Source organism: Erigeron canadensis, chromosome 7 (genome assembly GCF_010389155.1).
Source record: "Erigeron canadensis isolate Cc75 chromosome 7, C_canadensis_v1, whole genome shotgun sequence".
NCBI classification, from domain to species: Eukaryota; Viridiplantae; Streptophyta; class Magnoliopsida; order Asterales; family Asteraceae; genus Erigeron; species Erigeron canadensis.
The window spans coordinates 33082168-33101281 of record NC_057767.1 but is presented as its reverse complement, the minus strand read 5'-3'; the positions used below and the strand labels follow the sequence as shown (position 1 = coordinate 33101281).

Genomic DNA, 19114 nt, shown 5'->3' with positions numbered 1-19114 from the left:
GGGGTCTAAATGGTAGGTGAATGGTTAAGGGTGAAGGAGAATGTGAAAGAGGTGAGAAGGTGATGCTGATGTGGCAACAAAAAGTGTAAGTGAAAGAGGTGAACGGTTACGAATGGTCTAAGCACAAAAAGAAACTATACCATATCCAAAGAGTGATTGTATACAGATCAGTCCATACCAACAAGATTTAAAATATCTGGCAACTGCTATGAAAATTAAACAAGGTAACTGAATGATGAGAACTTATGACATGAATCCAGAAATACACGATCTGAAGTAATTCTACAAAGAGGATGAATATTATCATACACGTCTTTCTGTATAAAAGAAAAGGCCGAAAATGCGACATTCCATCCACCCTCAGTATGAGAGTAATATCACAGTTACATCACCATTAAAAAAAATAATAACATTACACAGCTGAAATAAACGTGTCGTTGAGACTGAAAGAGTTCCACCAAACTTATGCAATATCTCACATATATAGTCCTTCTGGTACACCCTCTTTCTTCTTGAACATGACCTTGTCCTTTGCCTTCTTAAAATCAGGTTGTGTCACCTGATTTACCCACACACAAAAAAGGCCACAATTATAATTGGCAACAATGAAGATAATAAAATAGGACCGACTGGATAAGGGGAAATTTTAATGGGAAGAAGCGAAAACATAATAGCTAGAATAGAAATGGTCGGGTTTAAATGCATAATCGAGAGTTTCACAGCAAGATTGTGGTATGCAAAAAATTCTTATGATAGAATATAATGAAGATTTTTTTCTATTGGGTCAATCCATTACCCAACCTGCCTGCCCCATTTGGTGACCTATAATTGATCCTGCAAACCAACTAGCCAATAGAGTTCAATAATAGACTCGGTGAAAACATCCAGCATTTTGAAGTATTTGCAGGTTGATATATTTACTGACCTTCATCCGGCGTTCTCTTAAAGCTAGTAACCCGGCCTCGGTACATATAGCCTTGATGTCAGCCCCCGAGAACTCATCTTTGGTCATAACGAATTCTTCCAAGTTGACATCATCCGACAAAGTCATTCTTGAAGTGTGAATCTAGATTGACAAATATATCACAACATTTGAAATGTCAATCTCTAGATGTGGCAATTTTAAGCCATTCACATACGAATAAGTCAATCTGAATAAAGCTTTCATATCAAATGTGTCAAACCAAAGCAATAAAGGGAAAAGGTGAAACAGGTTAAAGATGTCTCCCAAAGTCTTTGTTATACAAACAACTTCCTAACCAGCTTATTAAAGATTTCAATTATTATCAGAGTAAGATGATTTTTGTAATAAAAACTAGCACATAAATTATCGACAAAAAGGTGACAACATGTTTACGGGTCAATCCATGAGACCATTTAGAGACATACTAATAATGAACAGCTTAAACTAAACCATTTTGCCTGTTACCCAACCCAATTGACCCGATCATCTTGCAACATCCAAGAATGTTATTGAGATTGTAGTGGACCTATTACCTGGAATATGCGTCTCCTGGTTTTAATGTCAGGGAGGGGAAACTCTATCTTCCTATCAATACGGCCAGGTCGAAGCAAGGCCGGGTCAAGACTTTCAATCTTGTTTGTAGCTAGGATAACTTTAACATCGCCTCTAGAATCAAAACCATCCAACTGGTTCAGAAGCTCCAACATGGTTCTCTGAATTTCACGTTCACCGCCGGAGTGGGCGTCATACCTGCATAACAATAGTGGTTACAGTAAGGTCGTACTTTAATAACATTGGCTGAAGACTCGAATGTCCTTGAACATACCTCTTGGTACCCACGGCATCGATTTCATCGATGAAAACGATAGATGGTGAGAGATCATCTGCAACTCGGAAGAGTTCTCTAACTAATTTAGGGCCATCTCCAAGATACTTCTGGATCAACTCACTTCCAACAACGCGCAAGAAAGTTGCTGATGTGGAGTTTGCCACCGCCTAAAAAACAGCGCAAAGGACTTGAATTATCTGCAGCGTATATCTTGAACCTTATTCTATTTTTAGTATGGCACCAAGGGGTTGTATGTATATGAATTTAAAAAGTGGTCATTATAGAAATAAAATCAGTTCTTTTGCAGCAACTTCTGATATGCTTTTTCAAATCTGATTAACTCTAAATAACCAAAGAAAATATACAATAATCATTTTTATCCAAACAAAAAAAAACTGTTCATTGTGGCCTCGGTAAACAAAATCAGGTTAAAATATGTCCTTACACCCCCTTAATAACCAAGATGAGCAACAGCAACTAGATATAAATAAAAGAAGTTACAAACCAAACAACATGCAATATCCCTCATTCCCTCAAAGTAAAAATAATACAAATAATAAAAGGTCAAAGGCAGTTTTCCATATAAATGAAGAAAAAAAAATAATTCGCAAGGTAAGCATAAAATGTACATACCTTAGCAAGCAAGGTCTTTCCTGTTCCAGGCTCTCCATATAATATAACTCCTTTCGGAGGTTTAATCCCAATGTCCTCATATAGTTCAGGGTGAGTCAAAGGGAGCTCAACTGCCTCCTTTATTTCTTGGATTTGGGCATCTAACCCTCCAATATCAGCATATGATTCCAAAGGAGCCTTCTCAACCTTCATGACAGAAACCATGGGATCGACATCATCTTGAAGAAGCCCAACAACAGAAAGAACCTGGAAGAACAAAAGATTGATGGACCATTAGCACATACATGATGCTTAACTTTCACTTATTGTCAATACACGGTATCATACTTGTGGGTTAGGGAAAAAAGTGCAAACCCCAAAATACAATCTGAGAGGAAAGAAAAGATATTGACAACTTTTAGCCTCACAAATGGGAGTAAAAATGGCAGGAAGAATCACACTACATAGATGTAATTCAGTGACACCCTAAAAGCTTCAGAATCTGAAGAACCAAAAGGCTAAACAAGATTTGACTATAATTTATATGTTGGCGGATTTTGTCTTGGATGCTGAACTGACAAAGAGCAAAATAGCAACACAAGATGCAGGTCATTAATCATGGGATATCATCCATGTATCAAAGACTTAGGTACCCTAACCTGCCTCAAAAATCTTAGAAAGACCATAGGTGAGGATACGAGTTTCGTTAACGCAGTGAAAATTCCACACAGCCTATGTTCCAGGAATCCAAGTTAATATTCTCACTTTCATAACTGACGTGGATAAGGGTGTAAATGTCAAACCCTAAACTAAAATTAAACTAGTAGGCTGGACAAACCCTGTAAGTTGCAAAAATATTTGTCAGACCTAAACAGAGACACAAACAGACCCTTCGTCTTTCCATAAAACTTTGTTAGTCCAACCCACTGCGCTGCAAAGGGCCATTGCTTTCCATGACAACAGATTGCCCCAAAAGCCATCAAATCAACTTCAAACATGGTGAAAAATCATTTATAACTTACAAGTTATAAGCTAGGACTCGTGCAATGCTAACTGGCAACTGTAACCCTCATAAATGACCACTTCATGCATGTCAGTATGAGTTAGGACACCAATGTTTCACTACATAATGTTAAAGCATTGTTTTTACAAGAGTAAAGAGCAAGCACAAAACAATTTTAGCCCTAAGCCGCTGTCTTGATATGTATCACTATCAAGGCTATCCATACATTGAACTTATTCTGTTATTCAGCCCCAAAAGACATGCTAGACTGACTCTGAATCCTAAATATATATTACATCTTATTGCATGTAAACCTACGCCCCAACAAAGCCAAGTCAACACAATAAGAAAAAGAAAACATTTAACTTGTTAATCATCAAACATCAAATACCTACCAACTCAAAAACTCATCAGCCCAGCCTTGGTTTCAAATAAGTATATAACTTTGACCTTATTAAGCATCAAAAACATAACTTTCAAACTTAACCATATCATCATAGCTAAAACCCCTAAAAAGTAAACTTACTAATATGCATCAGACATCAAATACCTACCAATGCAAGAAAATCATTAACCACTATAAGTCTAAAAAAGCAAACAAATTTTAGCATATTATGCATTAAAAACCTAAAAGGCTAAATTTTAACACAATTAAAACCTCAAAAAATTTACTAATTGATATGCATCATATCCACAAATACCTACTAATTCAAAACACTATCAAACCAACCATAATTTCAAGAAAAAGCAAATAAACTTGACCATATCATGTATCAAAAGCCTAAATGTAAGCACAATAAAAGCATATAAAACATAACTTATATATCTATGCATCATATCTTCAACTACCTACCAGTTAAAGAAATCATCAACCCAACCTTAATTTCGAAATAGCAAATAACTTTCACCATGTTATGCATCAAGAATCTAAATTTCAGCAAGCTCATGATAAAAATAGCTTATTGAACACCAAGTGATTCCTCAGATATATCAACCTATTCAAGAAAAACATGAATCCAACCTTAAATTCAAATAAAGCACACAACTTTCACCTTAACCCTAAACTTCAACACACCCACAAATATTCAACTTACTAAGATGCATCAAATTTACCAAAACCATCTGTCACTATCGAAAATAGCATGTAAGCTACACCTTATTATGCATCAAAAACCTACATCTCAACAAACACTTAAGAAACTAACTTATTAAGCCTCAATTAATTCATTATATAAACGGGTAAAGGGATGAGGTTTTCCGGTCCAAGTTACCCGGGGAGGACAAGTCTTTTCGACTCTATAACAAGCTTAATCAGTTTATTGCATAACGAATTAAAAGAAAACATCAATCCAACATTAAATTTCAAAAAAAGCATACAACTTTTACCTTATTATGCATCAAAAACCTAAATTTCAACACACCCACATAAAAATCAACTCACTAACATACATCAAATCAATCAAAAACCATCAATATAACCATAAAATAAATCCGATATCGAAAAAAGCAAGTAAATTTGTATACCTTATTATGCATCAAGATAGCACACCCAGGTTCAAGTTGATCCTTATCAACAAAGGACAAAATTCCAACATAATATTCCGGTCCAATCGAACTCGAAACAATCGCATGATTTTCATCAATCAATTCTTCCAAATTGCCAACACTCATTGGACTTCCTCTCAAATCATCAACTTTACTTCTATCTTCTTCACTCCTTTCTTCTTGCGGTTTCAATCGTTCTTGATTCGACACAAATTCTTCCTCCATTAACAAATAGTCCTTAATTCTTTCGAGCTTTAACAACCTTAATCTACATTTTGAATGTGGTGTAACTGTTGGCAATCTTGCTGATATTTCTGGCCCACTTCCCTTTTGTTTTCTCTGTTTTCTGCCGATTCTTGATGGTGGTGCTGGCGGCTCAAATTTCTTTTCTTTTTTTGATGGGTCATCTTGGTTTTTCCGGTCAGATGGGTTGTTTGATTGCCGGTTTAATCCGCCTCCGGGAGTTCCCTGGCCCATGATTTTTGGTGATTGGTGATGAGATTTGAGGTGGGTTTGAAATCGAAGTGGAGTTTTCTGCAAGAAAAGGTTAGATTCGGAGGGCGAATGAAGATGTATGTATAGGTTATAATGTTATATGCATATGTATAATTGTATATGTGTAGATATTTATAGATCGGGTATAGTGGAATTTGGGTTGGGCTTTTAACCGACTTTGATGGGTATTTGGGTTGTGGGCTTGTAATGAGAGAGACTAATATGGGCCTAGTTTTGTTCAATTTTTTGGAGCCATTTTAATAAAGATCGTTCAAGATCATGTAAAGTCAAGCTAGGATTATAAGGTCGAAAATAAAGGATAATTTGGCTCGTTGAATCTTTTAAAAGAAATTGAAATTTGTTAAAAGGGATTAAAATCATATCTGAAAACATGATGCATTTTATTGAGATCATCAAAATTTGTTTGTGATTCGGTACACTTCTTCAGTCCTTTCCTATATGATAGTACATTTATAATTGTTGTGTATATAAAGAAAAGGGTTTTATCTTTTTTCACTATATGTATACTATACATCAGTTTGATTTGATTTTAATTAATTACATCAAAACAATCTTTTTATATGTGACTTTGACTTATGAGTTGTATTTTTTTCGTGGAGGGTCCTTACTAATTTAAAAGTCTTGCTTTATAATAACAAAAAAAAAAAAAAATTTAAACTTGACATCCACGATTACTCGTAACCATCCATGACACCTATGACCCATCTATGGCACGCCTGAATGAGTTAGATGACTGACATCAAGCTAACTACTCACCTGTGACCCAACTACCTTATCTGCAACTAACACCCGTGAGCCACATACAACACCATCAAATAAGATAGACGATTGACACGTGTCATGAACGCCATGCGTGACCCACTTACCCTACTTGCGACCACCGTGAGTCACTTACCAAAATGGCAAATTTTAAAGTTTCGAAACCCTTTTTTTTACAATATAAAGAGAATAATTCACGAATATAATACGACTCACAAGTTAAAGTTATGGGTCAAAATAATGGGTCAAAGGATTAATTTGATATATTTAAGTTTTATGAGATTAATATGATTCTTCCATGGATGGTCTTGGTGATTTTGTCGGATATAATTTACGAGTTCTGATAGTCTGAACTAGTCATATGATCAGTTGTCACATTGTTGAAAATAGTATTTGGGTATCACAAAATCACATGTCATCATTAGAATTAGAATAACAAACTATATTTAGTTATCTCTATAAGAGTACACAAGTACATTATACCAAATGACATAAATAACCACATAACATAAGAGCAACAATCTCTCTTTAGGTAGAAACCACAAAACATAGTTCATAATGTAACAAACAATACAATGCACTATCAAACACAAACTAGGACTCATTCGTACGTAGCTATGGTTACTACAACGATTTTCAAGGGAATGGAACTGCACCAACGTCACCTGCACCAGGTCCGCCACCACCAATTCCACCACCTCCGAGAGCCGGTAGGCCAGCAAAACCATTAGCAAGCCCTCCAATAGTTCCAATACCACCGGTTGCAGCACCAGGTCCACCATATCCATAACCAGCACCCACACCTCCGATTCCATGGTCAGAGCCAATGCCTGCTCCAATGCCACCCCCACCAATGGGTTGACCCTGGTTATCAAGGCCGGAAAAGCCACCTAGTCCACCAAAAGTAAACACGTTCTTTTGGTCAGTGAGACCAACAACAGTACCTTTGCCAACAACAGTACCTTTGTTGTTGGTCTCACTGCTAGGAATGTCTCTAGCAATAGTAACTTGTGTTGCTACTGCTAGAACGACTAGTAACATGAGACACCATTTAGCCATATTTTTTTCTTGTATGATCGACTTTCTTCGTATATACGCTTATAGCTATAAGTGTATGTGTTGGTGCAAGAATTTGGAATGTGTGCATGCCCTTTTAAAGTCAGAATTGGGGCCTATAGGCCAAGAACGTACAGTTGGGAGGAGTAAATGTCCTTAATCGATCTCTAGGTTGTTTGCCCAAATTGTTGAGGTAGAATACAGTAATATTTCACCCATAAAGCTTCAATGTCATTTAATGCATGTTTTAATTTTTTATTTCTTGTTACAGAAAATTTATTCATAAAATAGTGCTCTGTAACAGATTTACTTATAGATGTATGTCAAAATTAGTGTGTTAAGTAAGTATAATTTAAACTGCTTAATTCCTGTAATCTTATGAAAATAGTTATTCTAAAAACTTTTTAGAATATATAGTAGCTTTTCTTTATTTTTAAAATATACGAGTATATTTTTAGCTTATTATAAACATTAAAAACATTCTTATTAACAATTAAAGATCTTTTTGATATAAATTACTAATTGCATTATACTAACTACTAAGTATGTTTTATATATATATATATATATATATAGGGGTTGGGTATTGTAAAACAAGTATTAAAGTAAAACAAATAAGACATGATCTTGACCCTTAGATCATAGTTAAATTGATGCACGAAGATTCACAAAGCAATTGATGCACAATGATTTTCATGCTGCACGGTGATCTTCAGTGAAAAAAAACCTATTGTTTTATTTGTTTTACTTTAATATTTGTTTTATTTTACCTAAAAACCGAATTCAATTACATCTCAAGTATTTTTAAGTCCGCCCCTAAAATGGATTGATCGATCATGCACTTATTATACTCATGCGAATGCTCTCATGTATATTATATACTGCTACACACCAAACACCATATGCATATAAATTACACCTGCAAATTTGATGTTTCTTATCTGTCTACATTAAATAATAGTAGGGTCCATCTCTGTGCAAATCGATCCTAGCTTATGGGGATTGGGGACAACAAGAGATGGAAGTCACTGCTCAGCCAGCCATTTTTTCAACTTACAAGTCAGTGATTATTCACCATTCAAATCTACCACATGATTTACGTGGACGATAACTAGAATTGTATTCATGTAATGCGTAATTCATAAACGAGTTATCAAAAAATTAAATCGTATATAAAATTCATAAACTTCATTTAGCTAGCTAGTACATGTATCAGTAGATGATTATGATCGATAGCCAGCTTTGCCGATATTTAGTTTTAGATTATCTAGCACAAGCTAGCTGATTTTCGAAGAAAAAATAATGAATAAATCTGAATATCGATCAGCAATGAATGAGATATTCGGTGAATTAATTAAGTATTTATTAACTAATAAGGAGTTTTGTTGTGCCAATAGAATTGTTGGCCTATTGATATATGTTATTTCATCAGAACTTATGTTTCATATTCATAAGAGTGGATTATTGAAGGGTTTAAAATTTTTAAAGTAAAAAAAAATAAATAGATGGTATAGTCGTATACTCGTATAGAATATCGTTATAAAGAATTGAATACAAGTATGAATTAACAATCTTCACGTTATGAGCAACAGATTGATGAAATGTGATCCTAACAGAAAGTTTCTGGCTGCATTGAATAAGTCGTACACATGCTCTGTTTAGTTGTTTTTATTCTCCTAAATAATAGGTTCCACTACTAGTTTAGTGGGGTGATTTAGTCATTAGTTAGTTGAGATTTTCATGTTAGTTTTTTCTCTATTTAAGTCTATGTTGTTGTGTTTCTTTGTACGACATCAAAAAGTAATATTAAGCCATCAGCCTTTAATCACTTCGCTTTTCTTTCTGTTTAATTGCTCTTTTAAGTGTTCTGATTACCAACAGTTTTTGGCATCAGAGACACACTTTGCTTCTTACCTCGTCCATTCTCCTTCACTACTTCAATGGCCGAAACAACTAACACCCATATCTCCACTCCTGCTCCAATCATCCCAGTGTTCAAGGGAGAAGGCTATGAACACTGGAGCCTGCGCATGAAAACTATGCTTCGATCTCATGATCTCTAGGACGTTGTGTATCTTGGCGTAACTGCCCTGAATGACAATGGCGATGCTAATCTTAGGGAAGCCAGGAAGAAAGATGCCATGGCTATGACTCTCATTCAACAGGGGGTCCGTGATCTTCTGTTATCTCGTATTGCTGCTGCTGACTCTGCAAAGGAGACTTGGGATACTCTTCAAGTCGAATTTCAGGGCGACTCCCAAGTTCAGGTAGTCAAGTTACAAAACCTTTGAAGAGAGTTCAAGAATTTCAGTATGAAAGACAACGAGATTGTTGGTGACTATTTCTCCAAAGTTATGGATAATGTAGGACGTCAAAGGTCCTATGGGGAGGATCTTACTGATAAAAAAATTGTCAAAAAGTTTCTTAAGAGTTTATCTCAACGGTTCGACTCCGTTACTTCATCAATAGAGGTAACTTCTAATTTGGCGGCGTTAACCCCGGTGAAGTTGAGAGGGTTGCTTCACTCGCAAGAAGAAAAACTCAACAGCAGAGCCTTCTCAGAAAAAACAGCTAACTCGCAGGTAAGACAAGATGAACAAGCCCTTCAAGTATTTGCTGATCAAAACAGATCTTCAAGGGGCATGGGTCGTGGAAGAGGTACTACACGTGGAAGGGGTCGAAGTAGAAGAACATTTGATCGAAGCAAGGTACCACAATGCATTGTATGAAAAAAATATGGGCAATTGAAGAAAGATTGATGGTACAATGATGAAGAGGACCAAGTTAATGTTGCTGAAAATGAGGAGTCCAATGAAGAAGAACCTATTGACAACTAACAACTGTTGATGGTTGTTTCTCACGAAGAAAATGAGGATGAGCAACGGGTTCTTATGTCTACAACTGGAGGTGATGGAAAAACAAATCATCTCTGGTTCATCGACTCCGGGTGCTCTAATCATATGTCTGGTGACAAGCACAGTTTTACCTCTCTCGATGATACTTTCAAATGCAATGTTCAATTGGGGGACAAGAAAAAGATAGCCGTTGAAGATAAAGGCATGGTGAAAGTGTTTACTGGAGAGAACTCATTCAAGCTTCTAGATGAGGTATACTATGCTCCTACACTTGAATATAATTTCCTTAGTGTTGGTCAGTTAATGAGGAAAGGGTATGGTATCTACTTTGATGATGGAAAGTGTGTGGTTAGAAACAAAAAAACAAAAAAGAATGTATTGGAAGTACGTGTGGCTGCTAATAACATGTTTGTGGTTGACACAACATGTCTTTCATTGCTACATACTCAACCACAAAAGTCTAGCAAACAACTGAGTGATACCCTCAAGTGGCACCATAGGCCTGGTCATCTTCATGCAGAAGGCCTAAAAAAATTGCACGATAATGGCATGGTTGTTGGCCTTCCGAAGATGATACCGAATATAACGTGTGAAACATGCATCGTTGGCAAGCAAACCCGGCAGGCATTTAAGTCTACCTCATGGCGTGCCAAATCTAAATTGGAACTGGTTCATACTGACTTGTGCGGTCCCATGCAAGCTCCGAGTCTCGGTAATAGCCTTTATTATCTTCACTTTGTTGATGATCTAACGCGTATGTGTTGGGTTTATTTCCTATCTAACAAAAATCATGCTTTTGAAAAGTTCAAACACTTTTAAAAAATGGTTGAAAATGAAAGTGGCAAACGTATCAAAGTTCTGCGGTCTGATTGTGGATGGGAGTTTTGCTCTCACGAGTTTAACACCTTCTGTGATCTATCAGGCATCAAACGTGAACTGACCATACCCTATACACCTCAACACAATGGTATATTGAACGAAAGAACCGTACTATTATGAATCTCACACAGAGTATGTTAAAGGAACAAGAGTTGCCATCGTGTTACTAGGCTGAAGTTGTATCAACAGCCATTTATACAATTAATTGGTCTCTAACAAAGGCTCTAGTAAACCAAACTCCTGAGCATGCTTGGACCAGTAAGAAACCCTCTGTTGCTCATATGAAAACTTTTGGTTGTGTAGCCTATGGTTTAATTCCAAGTCAACTACGAAGAAAGCTGGATGATCGGTCAGAAAGAAGTATTTTTATAGGGTATCCCTCGTCAAGCGAGTACTCACCTTCAAGCAATGGGTACAAGTTATACAATCCAGACACCAAAACATTTGCTACAAAAACATAGTGTTATTTTCTTGGAAGAAACAAAGTGGGACTGGAAAAGTAAAAAAGGTACTTCCTCCAATCACTTTATTTTTGTTGACCCATTTCCATGTGAAGCTAGTACTTATACTGATGAGACCACACCTCATATGTCACCTCCTAATCATGACAATTCAATTCCTAGCCTTTCACCAGCCAATTTAGATACTAACTCTACCCCTTAATTACCTGTGTCCACTTTACCTAATGTATCATCACCCTCACATAATTCTCAATCACATATCACTACTTTATCAACCACCAAAAGAGTTTCCAGGCCCCCATATTGGGTCAAAGACTACTATAGTGGGAAGGACTTTCTGATAGTGATAATGACATCTCCACTTGTCAGTTTGCTTTAAGCACATGTAACCCAGTCTCATATTCTCAAGCTGCAGATAGTGAAGAGTGGCAACAAGCTATGCAAAGTGAGTTGCACTCTATCTTTAAAAACCATACATGGGACTCGGTCAATCTGCCACCAGGAAAAAATGTGGTTGGAGTGAAGTGGCTGTTCAAGACAAAAATTGGTCAAGATGGTCATATTTTAAAGCACAAGGCTTGATTGGTTGCCAAGGGATATTCTCAGCAATGTGGCATAGATTTTCAAGAAACTTTTGCTCCAGTTGCTCGTTTTGAAACCATGAGACTCGTCATTGCTGTCGCTGCTCAAATGGGTTGGTTAATTCACCAACTTGATGTGAAATCTGCATTCCTTAATGGTGATTTAACTGAAGAAATTTATGTTGAGCAGCCAGAGGGATTTGTAGTTGTTGGAAAAAAGAACATGGTGTACAAGCTAAGGAAGGCCTTATATGAATTATAGCAGGCCCCAAGGGCATGGTATTCAAAACTTGATGGTTACTTTACTGAGCATGGTTATCACTGAAGTCAAAATGAGCCTACACTTTATGTGAAGTCAAGCAACTCAGGTGATATCATCTACGTTTGTGTTTATGTAGATGATATTATCTATACAGCTTCAAATGACTTCCTCATTCAAGAATTCAAGGAGGGTATGAAAGGCATGTTTGAAATGACCGACATGTGCCTACTTAAGTTCTTTCTAGGACTTGAGGTACTACAAACATCCAAAGGGGCGTTTCTTCATTAAAAGCAATATGCAGAAGGGTTAGTGACCCGATTTGGCCTGTCAAATAGTAGTAGACTAGAGGCTACTCCAATGAACCGAAATGAGAAACTCCAACTTGAAGATGGAACTGGGAAAGTAGATGAAAAAACCTTCAGGAGCATTGTTGGAGGGCTCATTTATCTTACACACACAAGGCCAGACTTGGCCTTTTCTGTCAGTATGGTTTCTCGCTTCATGCACTCTCCATCCAAGACTCATCAAGGAGCGGTTCGTCGTATTTTAAGGTATGTGAGAGGATCCACTGACTTTGGTTTATGGTATCCTAAATCGAAAGATGTCACTTTGTCTGGATTCAGTGATAGTGATTGGGCTAGTTCTCTAGATGATCATAAAAGTTTGTCCGCTTATGTGTTCTCAATTGGCGGAACTGCTATTTCATGGAGCTCAAAACAACAGCACATCGTGGCCTTGTCCAGCACTGAGGCAGAGTATATAGCAGCCACGGGAGCAACATGTCAGGCAATTTAGCTTAGAAAGGTGCTAAATGATTTGGGTTTGGTTCAAAACAAAGCTACTAAAATTAATTGTGACAACAAGTCAGCAATCAATTTATCAAAAAATTCTGTTTTACACAGCCGTTCAAAGCACATCGAGTTAAGGTTTCACTTTATTCGTGAGATGGTGGATCGAAATGAAGTTACTTTGAAATTTTGCGGTACCAATGAGTAGGTTGCAGACGTGCTTACAAAGTCATTGGCTACGTATAAGTTCGTCTATTTTCGAAAGCTACTTGGAATGAGACAGTTAGGATCAAGGGACGCTAATGAAATGTGATCCTAACTGAAAGTTTTTGGCTGCATTGAATAAGTCGTACACGTGCTCTGTTTAGTTGTTTTTATTCTCCTAAATAATAGGTTCCACTACTAGTTTAGTGGGGTTGATTTAGTCATTAGTTAGTTGAGATTTTCATGTTAGTTTTTTCTCTATTTAAGTCTATGTTGTTGTGTTTCTTTGTACGACATCAAAAAGTAATATTAAGCCATCAGCCTTTAATCACTTCGCTTTTCTTCCTGTTTAATTGCTCTCTTAAGTGTTCTGATTACCAACACAGATGTCGGGCTAAGAACGGTTTTGGCTTAGCATAACTAAATCAGCCTAACCGGAAAAATAGAAACCGCATCAGCTTTTTAAGAACTCAAGTACCCAAGCACTAAACCAGAAATCCAAAATCAATGTTCGATAGACATTATCTATGCTATCTAATAATACAAACCCCCTATTTTTTTCATTAAACTTTCTACCTTTGAAAAACCAAAAATACTCTTCTCTTTTATTCACTGATTTAAAAATCTCCATCTATATACTTATAGTACCCTTAATGAAATAATTTAAGGTATAGATCCTTCAACACTTAAAATAACTACGATATCACCATCACCATCAATTACTTTTACATTTACTACCATCAATTACTTTTACATTCACTACCATCGTCACCCCCATCACCGTCCCCACTGCCGCCCCCACCATCGTCACCACCATCACCTCCGTCATCACTACCCCACCGAAGTCTCATTGCGGGGCATAAGTCTAGTTTTACATAGAAGTAAATACCGTATTGTAAGTTTAGCTGGTTAGATTGAAGGATTAATTCAATTTAATGTCAATAATTTAAAACAGTAACCTTTTTTTTTTGTGAACAACAACTATCTATCCTACTAAATTACACCAATTCGTACTAAACTAACCCATTGTCAATAATTGAACTTTGGTCTTTATCCCAAGAGGCAAAAGCTAGCTACCAATTAAGCTAACCCCACATTAGCTAAAACGATAATTTGTGTAATCTTTTTTCTAGCTTGATAGCTATTAATGAAACTCTGCCATACAATGGACAGGACATACTTATAATCTCGTGTATGTCTAGGCATGAGTAAATGACCCGAAAATCCGAGAACTGGCCTAGGCCCGCCCAAATCCGACTCAAAATGACCCGCCCGAGAGTTTAATGGGCCGGGTTTCGGTTCTAATTTTCGTGGATTGCCAGGTTTTAGATTTTTCAGGTCGGGTTGATTATGTCTAGTATCATATATTTAATTTTCAATCATAAGTTTTGCTATAAAACTTCTAATAATTGCGGATGGTATATTTCACATTATAATGATATTAGGCTTAGATATATTTATTGAACGAATGGACATTATGGATGTTCAGGTCAAGAGATAGTTAGCCGTTTGGTTCCCATAAATAAGAACTTGGGTTTTTTTATACATTTTGAGAATCAAACGGTCTCTTACATTCCTAAGAGTATGAATGGCAATGAGTCGGGTTCAGGACGGATAGTGTCAAACCCGAACCCGATAAGGAATATACGACCCGAACCCGACCCGATACCCATTGGGAACCTTATCGGGGACCCCGTCGGGGGTAAAATAATGCCCCAAAACCCGACCCAATAAGAATAGTTATTTTTCAATAATAATTACCAAAATCTTGTTTAATTTGAGAAATGATACTACATGCTCCTGATGTTTTGAGAAATGGATATGCAAGTGTGGAATGTAGATACAAATTATTTGATATAAGTGTGAAACATTGTAATTACAAAGGTGAAATATAAATTTAAAACTAATCACTTATAAGTATATATATAGTTATTGATATCGGGTCGGGTCGGGGTGGACATGCCCCACACCATGCCCCGAACGGGTTCAGGTATCGGGTTTCCCCGTCGGGTCGGTTTTTTTTTGTCATCCCTACCTAAGAGTAGATACTTGTTAAGAGTACGTAGTACCAATTATTTTGGGAATTGTAGTTAAATAATCAATTACTAGCTAATAATCCCGGGTTTAACCCCGGCCCTAAATAAAATTTTAAAATAAAAAAAGTTAAAAAAAAATATATATGTAGTTTTGTAATTGATATATCATAACTTGGTTTGGAGATATTAAATTGGCTAACATAATATATATGTATGAGTATTTATTGCATTAACAAAACATTAAAAAAGAAATTTACAATAAAAAAGTAAGAATTTAATATAAACATTTAATAAGCTAGCTATTTATCTTTTAAAATATTACAATATTAAATATGACATATGACATCATAAATAAAATCAAACCTTTTTGAAGAAAAATATAGACTTGTTACATAATACTTTTTCTAAAAATAGTTTTAGAAAACAATTCTTCTTTATTATATATAAATAAAGATAAAGATTAGAAAGAAGGATGAGGAAAATTTTTTTTTATCGATCTAATTTTGTATCTAGCAACATAAGTCTAAGCCCAAATTTTATCATGGACCTTAATATGTTCAATGTCTTCATCTTGGGCTCAAAACTGCGTGGGCTAATGTTATTGTTTTGACTTTTGAGTCACATAATTCATATTTGTATTTCACATTGGTTAAAGCCTTAAAAAGGAATTCAGCATATTTGTACTTTTACTTTCTCTCTATCTTTATTATCAAAAAATTCCAATGTATCTTAATCTTAATATATACTGAAATATAATTGATCTAACCTTAATTGACCAATCATATCAGGGCGTGTTTGGTTCACAAAATGTTTTTGGAAGAAATGGAATCTATTAAAGGAATTGGAATTTGAAGGAATGAAATTTGACGGAATGCTTTTATTTTTCGCAAATTCAAGTGTGTGGAGAAATGAAATTCCTTCCTCCATCTTTAAGGAATGGAGATTCCATCAAATGATGCAATGTTTACATTCCTACGTAATGAGATTCTTCATTCTTTGAACAACCAAACGCAGTCAGGAATGAAATTCAATTCCAATTCCATTAGATTCCATCAAATTCTATGAACCAAACGCGACTTTAATTTCTTTAAATTGATTAACTCAATACATGTCTAAATTAATTAACACTTTTTGGTTTTCCATCATCAATTACACTTTCAACCCTTTATTAAAAAATTAATACTTGATCGCATAATGTTTATCTAATAGTAAAATATAGCACATTTGGATTAATAATTGTAATCAAACTATAATTAGATTAATCATTGTTGTTATCAGTAATTGAACTCAAACTATATTTAGGATACAAATTCTTCTTATATAAACTTAAACCTACAAATAAATGACAACATACGAAATCATTAAAAACCACACTAACCAGCTGCTAATATTATTGTTCTTAATAGTCGTGGTTAACGAAAACAAAATTACTTTTTAGCAAAACATGAATGAGAACTCGGTCAACTATGTAATAAAGTTAAGATAATGTTTCTCTAGAAGAGTTTGAATAAAAGAAACTCTGCTACACCTTCAGGCTCTAGCTTGATATGATTTAGCATTCAAGTATTAATATTTGAATATTTTAATTCCTTTTTAAGTATATTTTTACATTTAACATATATAATTTTTTTCTCGTTCAATATACTAATTATTCTTATATTGATTATGCTGTAAAGCCCGTGTATTTAACACCGGTCTAAAATCTAGTTACAAAATATATTGGTTGAATTGTCTCATCTAATTTTGTATCGCATTGGGGTTTTTTTCTAACTTTTTTATGAATCGAATTTGATTGTATGAATTTTATTCTATGGTAAGTGATAAATTCACATCTTTAATCAATATATAACAATACTTGCATTATTTTTCGGATGTAGATGGCTAAATTTCTTTTTTTCTTTTTTCAAAGGCATTCTTTTTCTTTCTCCGGACCGATGACTCGCTTGTTATTGTTGTGATTTTGTCACTATTCTTTCCCTTTTTTTTATAGGTGTGGTCTTTGTCTTGTCCCAAAGAGGCAAACAAGCAAGAAATTGAAAAGCTATACAAAGTTAACCAATAATTAATGAAATCGAAAAGTACCATATTTTTGTTTGTATGACGACATGACAAATTTTAACCATCGTCTAACCTGGAAGTTTATGCATAATTTAGATTACTTTTCATTTTTATCCGAAATAAAAAATGTACGACAAAATCTTAGTCACTGCACTTATATATGACGTGACATTTTTTAGTTTGTATCATCATTTTAAATAGGGAAGGATATTAGTATTACAATAGTTGATTTATTTACCACACATATGCTTTTAGTGATTTGTAAAGTGTGTTATAAAAGTTATGTTGTGTGATGAAAAAATCAATATTTGTGGTACCGATATCACTTGCCTCATGGGTAGAACGACAATACACCGAACACAAAATATAGCGTACGATGAGAGATAAATAATTGTTTTAATTAAAGCGAGTTTGACGATTAATTTGCTGATCATTTTTCGTTCCTAAAAAGGAGTATGTTAATTGATTTTTCACCACCAAAATAATTGGTTGAGGATTGACATATTTTTCTAGCCCTTAAATTTAATTTAGATATTAATTATAGAAAAAGATAGGACTAATTTATCACGTACAGTACTAGAAAGAAATATCCAAAAATCTGTTTGATTCGAAAAAGTTAAAAGGGAAAATGGCAGGAGTACTGGCAGCAGCAAGGTTCCAAACCACCCGCACCATGGTTCGGCCCGCATGGTTTTCTAGGATTTTTGGCACCAACCCTACAGCCATCCAGGTCACCCCACTATCTTTATTCTTTAACCTCTTTTTGAGATTTTGAATTTTAAATTATCTCTAATTGGGAATTTATAACACTTTTATTATTAAAAGTTTTGAATTGTTTTATATTGAATTTGATGGTTATGAATTTTTTTAATAGGCACGGTATATGTCTTGTCCCAAAGAGGCAGCCAAGCAAGAAATTGAAGAGCTAAAGAAAGTTACCAACGAAATTAAAGAGAAAGCAGCTTCTCACGCCGATTATGTAAGTATTCGATCTCCATGTAATTACGTGAAGTCTTTGCATCTATTGTGCTACTACATGTACCGTGTGAAATCATCGTTAAAGTGATTACCATTGTAGCTAGATTGCATATATATATATATTAATATAAAAATTAAAAAAGTTGTCATCTTTACATGATCTGAATAGAAAAAACCTCTCCGTTTATTTTTTACAAGTAGGGATGGTTTTATGTACGGAACCGTATCGAATCGTACCGAAGCCAAAAACAACATAAAGTGAGTACCGAATACCGTATCGAAACCGAAAACAACCTAAAGTGAGAACCGAATACCGTACCAATTATATGGGTACGGTACCAGTTTCGGTATTTCGGTTTTTTCCCCATTTAGTACCGAATTTACCCATTTTCCCCTTAAATTTGTACTTGTAGCCTTGATGAGTCGTTTACCAAGATCATTTTTGCCTTCATCTACTTCCGTTTATTTTTAAAGAGAAATCAAGATGAAAGTAAGGGCTAGCTATTAGAAAGCCAACTTTACCGGGCTTGCATGTTACGACTCAGTTAAGAATAAAATTGATAGTAACCATCATTATCGTATTATTAAGAAACTAATTATTAAAAAAAAAAAGAAAAGATGATAAAGTGTCCGTATGTTTTGATGGGTAAAATAATACGAGTAGTATATGTATCGCGCATGGTGATCAGGTATGTAATGAGTAATGACAAATTTATTTTTTATTAATA

At 35.1% G+C, this 19114-nt stretch overlaps 4 protein-coding genes across 4 annotated transcripts; 2 read left to right on the top strand and 2 right to left on the bottom strand.

Moving 5' to 3' along the window:
• Positions 1-209: 209 nt before the first annotated feature.
• On the bottom strand, positions 210-5538 carry LOC122606990 (26S proteasome regulatory subunit 4 homolog A-like). Its single transcript, XM_043779906.1, has 6 exons — positions 4933-5538; positions 2427-2672; positions 1791-1960; positions 1498-1714; positions 926-1066; positions 210-559 (listed from the first exon to the last, which is right to left on the bottom strand). Exons 1-6 carry the CDS (start codon positions 5428-5430, stop codon positions 476-478), a joined length of 1356 nt encoding a protein of 451 aa, XP_043635841.1. The 5' UTR covers positions 5431-5538; the 3' UTR covers positions 210-475.
• A 1111-nt stretch (positions 5539-6649) lies between these two features.
• On the bottom strand, positions 6650-7345 carry LOC122608178 (glycine-rich protein 5-like). Its single transcript, XM_043781267.1, has one exon. It carries the CDS (start codon positions 7285-7287, stop codon positions 6865-6867), a length of 423 nt encoding a protein of 140 aa, XP_043637202.1. The 5' UTR covers positions 7288-7345; the 3' UTR covers positions 6650-6864.
• Positions 7346-9596: 2251 nt separating this feature from the next.
• On the top strand, positions 9597-10013 carry LOC122609357. Its single transcript, XM_043782407.1, has one exon. The coding sequence runs from the start codon at positions 9597-9599 to the stop codon at positions 10011-10013; it is 417 nt and encodes a 138-aa protein (XP_043638342.1).
• A 2666-nt stretch (positions 10014-12679) lies between these two features.
• On the top strand, positions 12680-13117 carry LOC122609356 (secreted RxLR effector protein 161-like). Its single transcript, XM_043782406.1, has one exon. The coding sequence runs from the start codon at positions 12680-12682 to the stop codon at positions 13115-13117; it is 438 nt and encodes a 145-aa protein (XP_043638341.1).
• The last annotated feature ends 5997 nt before the right edge of the window (positions 13118-19114 follow it).

Excerpts from the sequence above, each read along its gene's own strand:
- LOC122606990 (XM_043779906.1), bottom strand. The coding sequence starts at position 5,430 with ATGGGCCAGGGAACTCCCGGAGGCGGATTAAACCGGCAATCAAACAAC. Across the intron at positions 1,067-1,497 it reads CCAGGAGACGCATATTCCAG|ATTCACACTTCAAGAATGAC; the intron begins GTAATAGGTCCA and ends TTGTCAATCTAG. Across the intron at positions 560-925 it reads TAAGAGAACGCCGGATGAAG|GTGACACAACCTGATTTTAA; the intron begins GTCAGTAAATAT and ends TGGGTAAATCAG.
- LOC122608178 (XM_043781267.1), bottom strand. The coding sequence starts at position 7,287 with ATGGCTAAATGGTGTCTCATGTTACTAGTCGTTCTAGCAGTAGCAACA.
- LOC122609357 (XM_043782407.1), top strand. The coding sequence starts at position 9,597 with ATGAAAGACAACGAGATTGTTGGTGACTATTTCTCCAAAGTTATGGAT.
- LOC122609356 (XM_043782406.1), top strand. The coding sequence starts at position 12,680 with ATGAACCGAAATGAGAAACTCCAACTTGAAGATGGAACTGGGAAAGTA.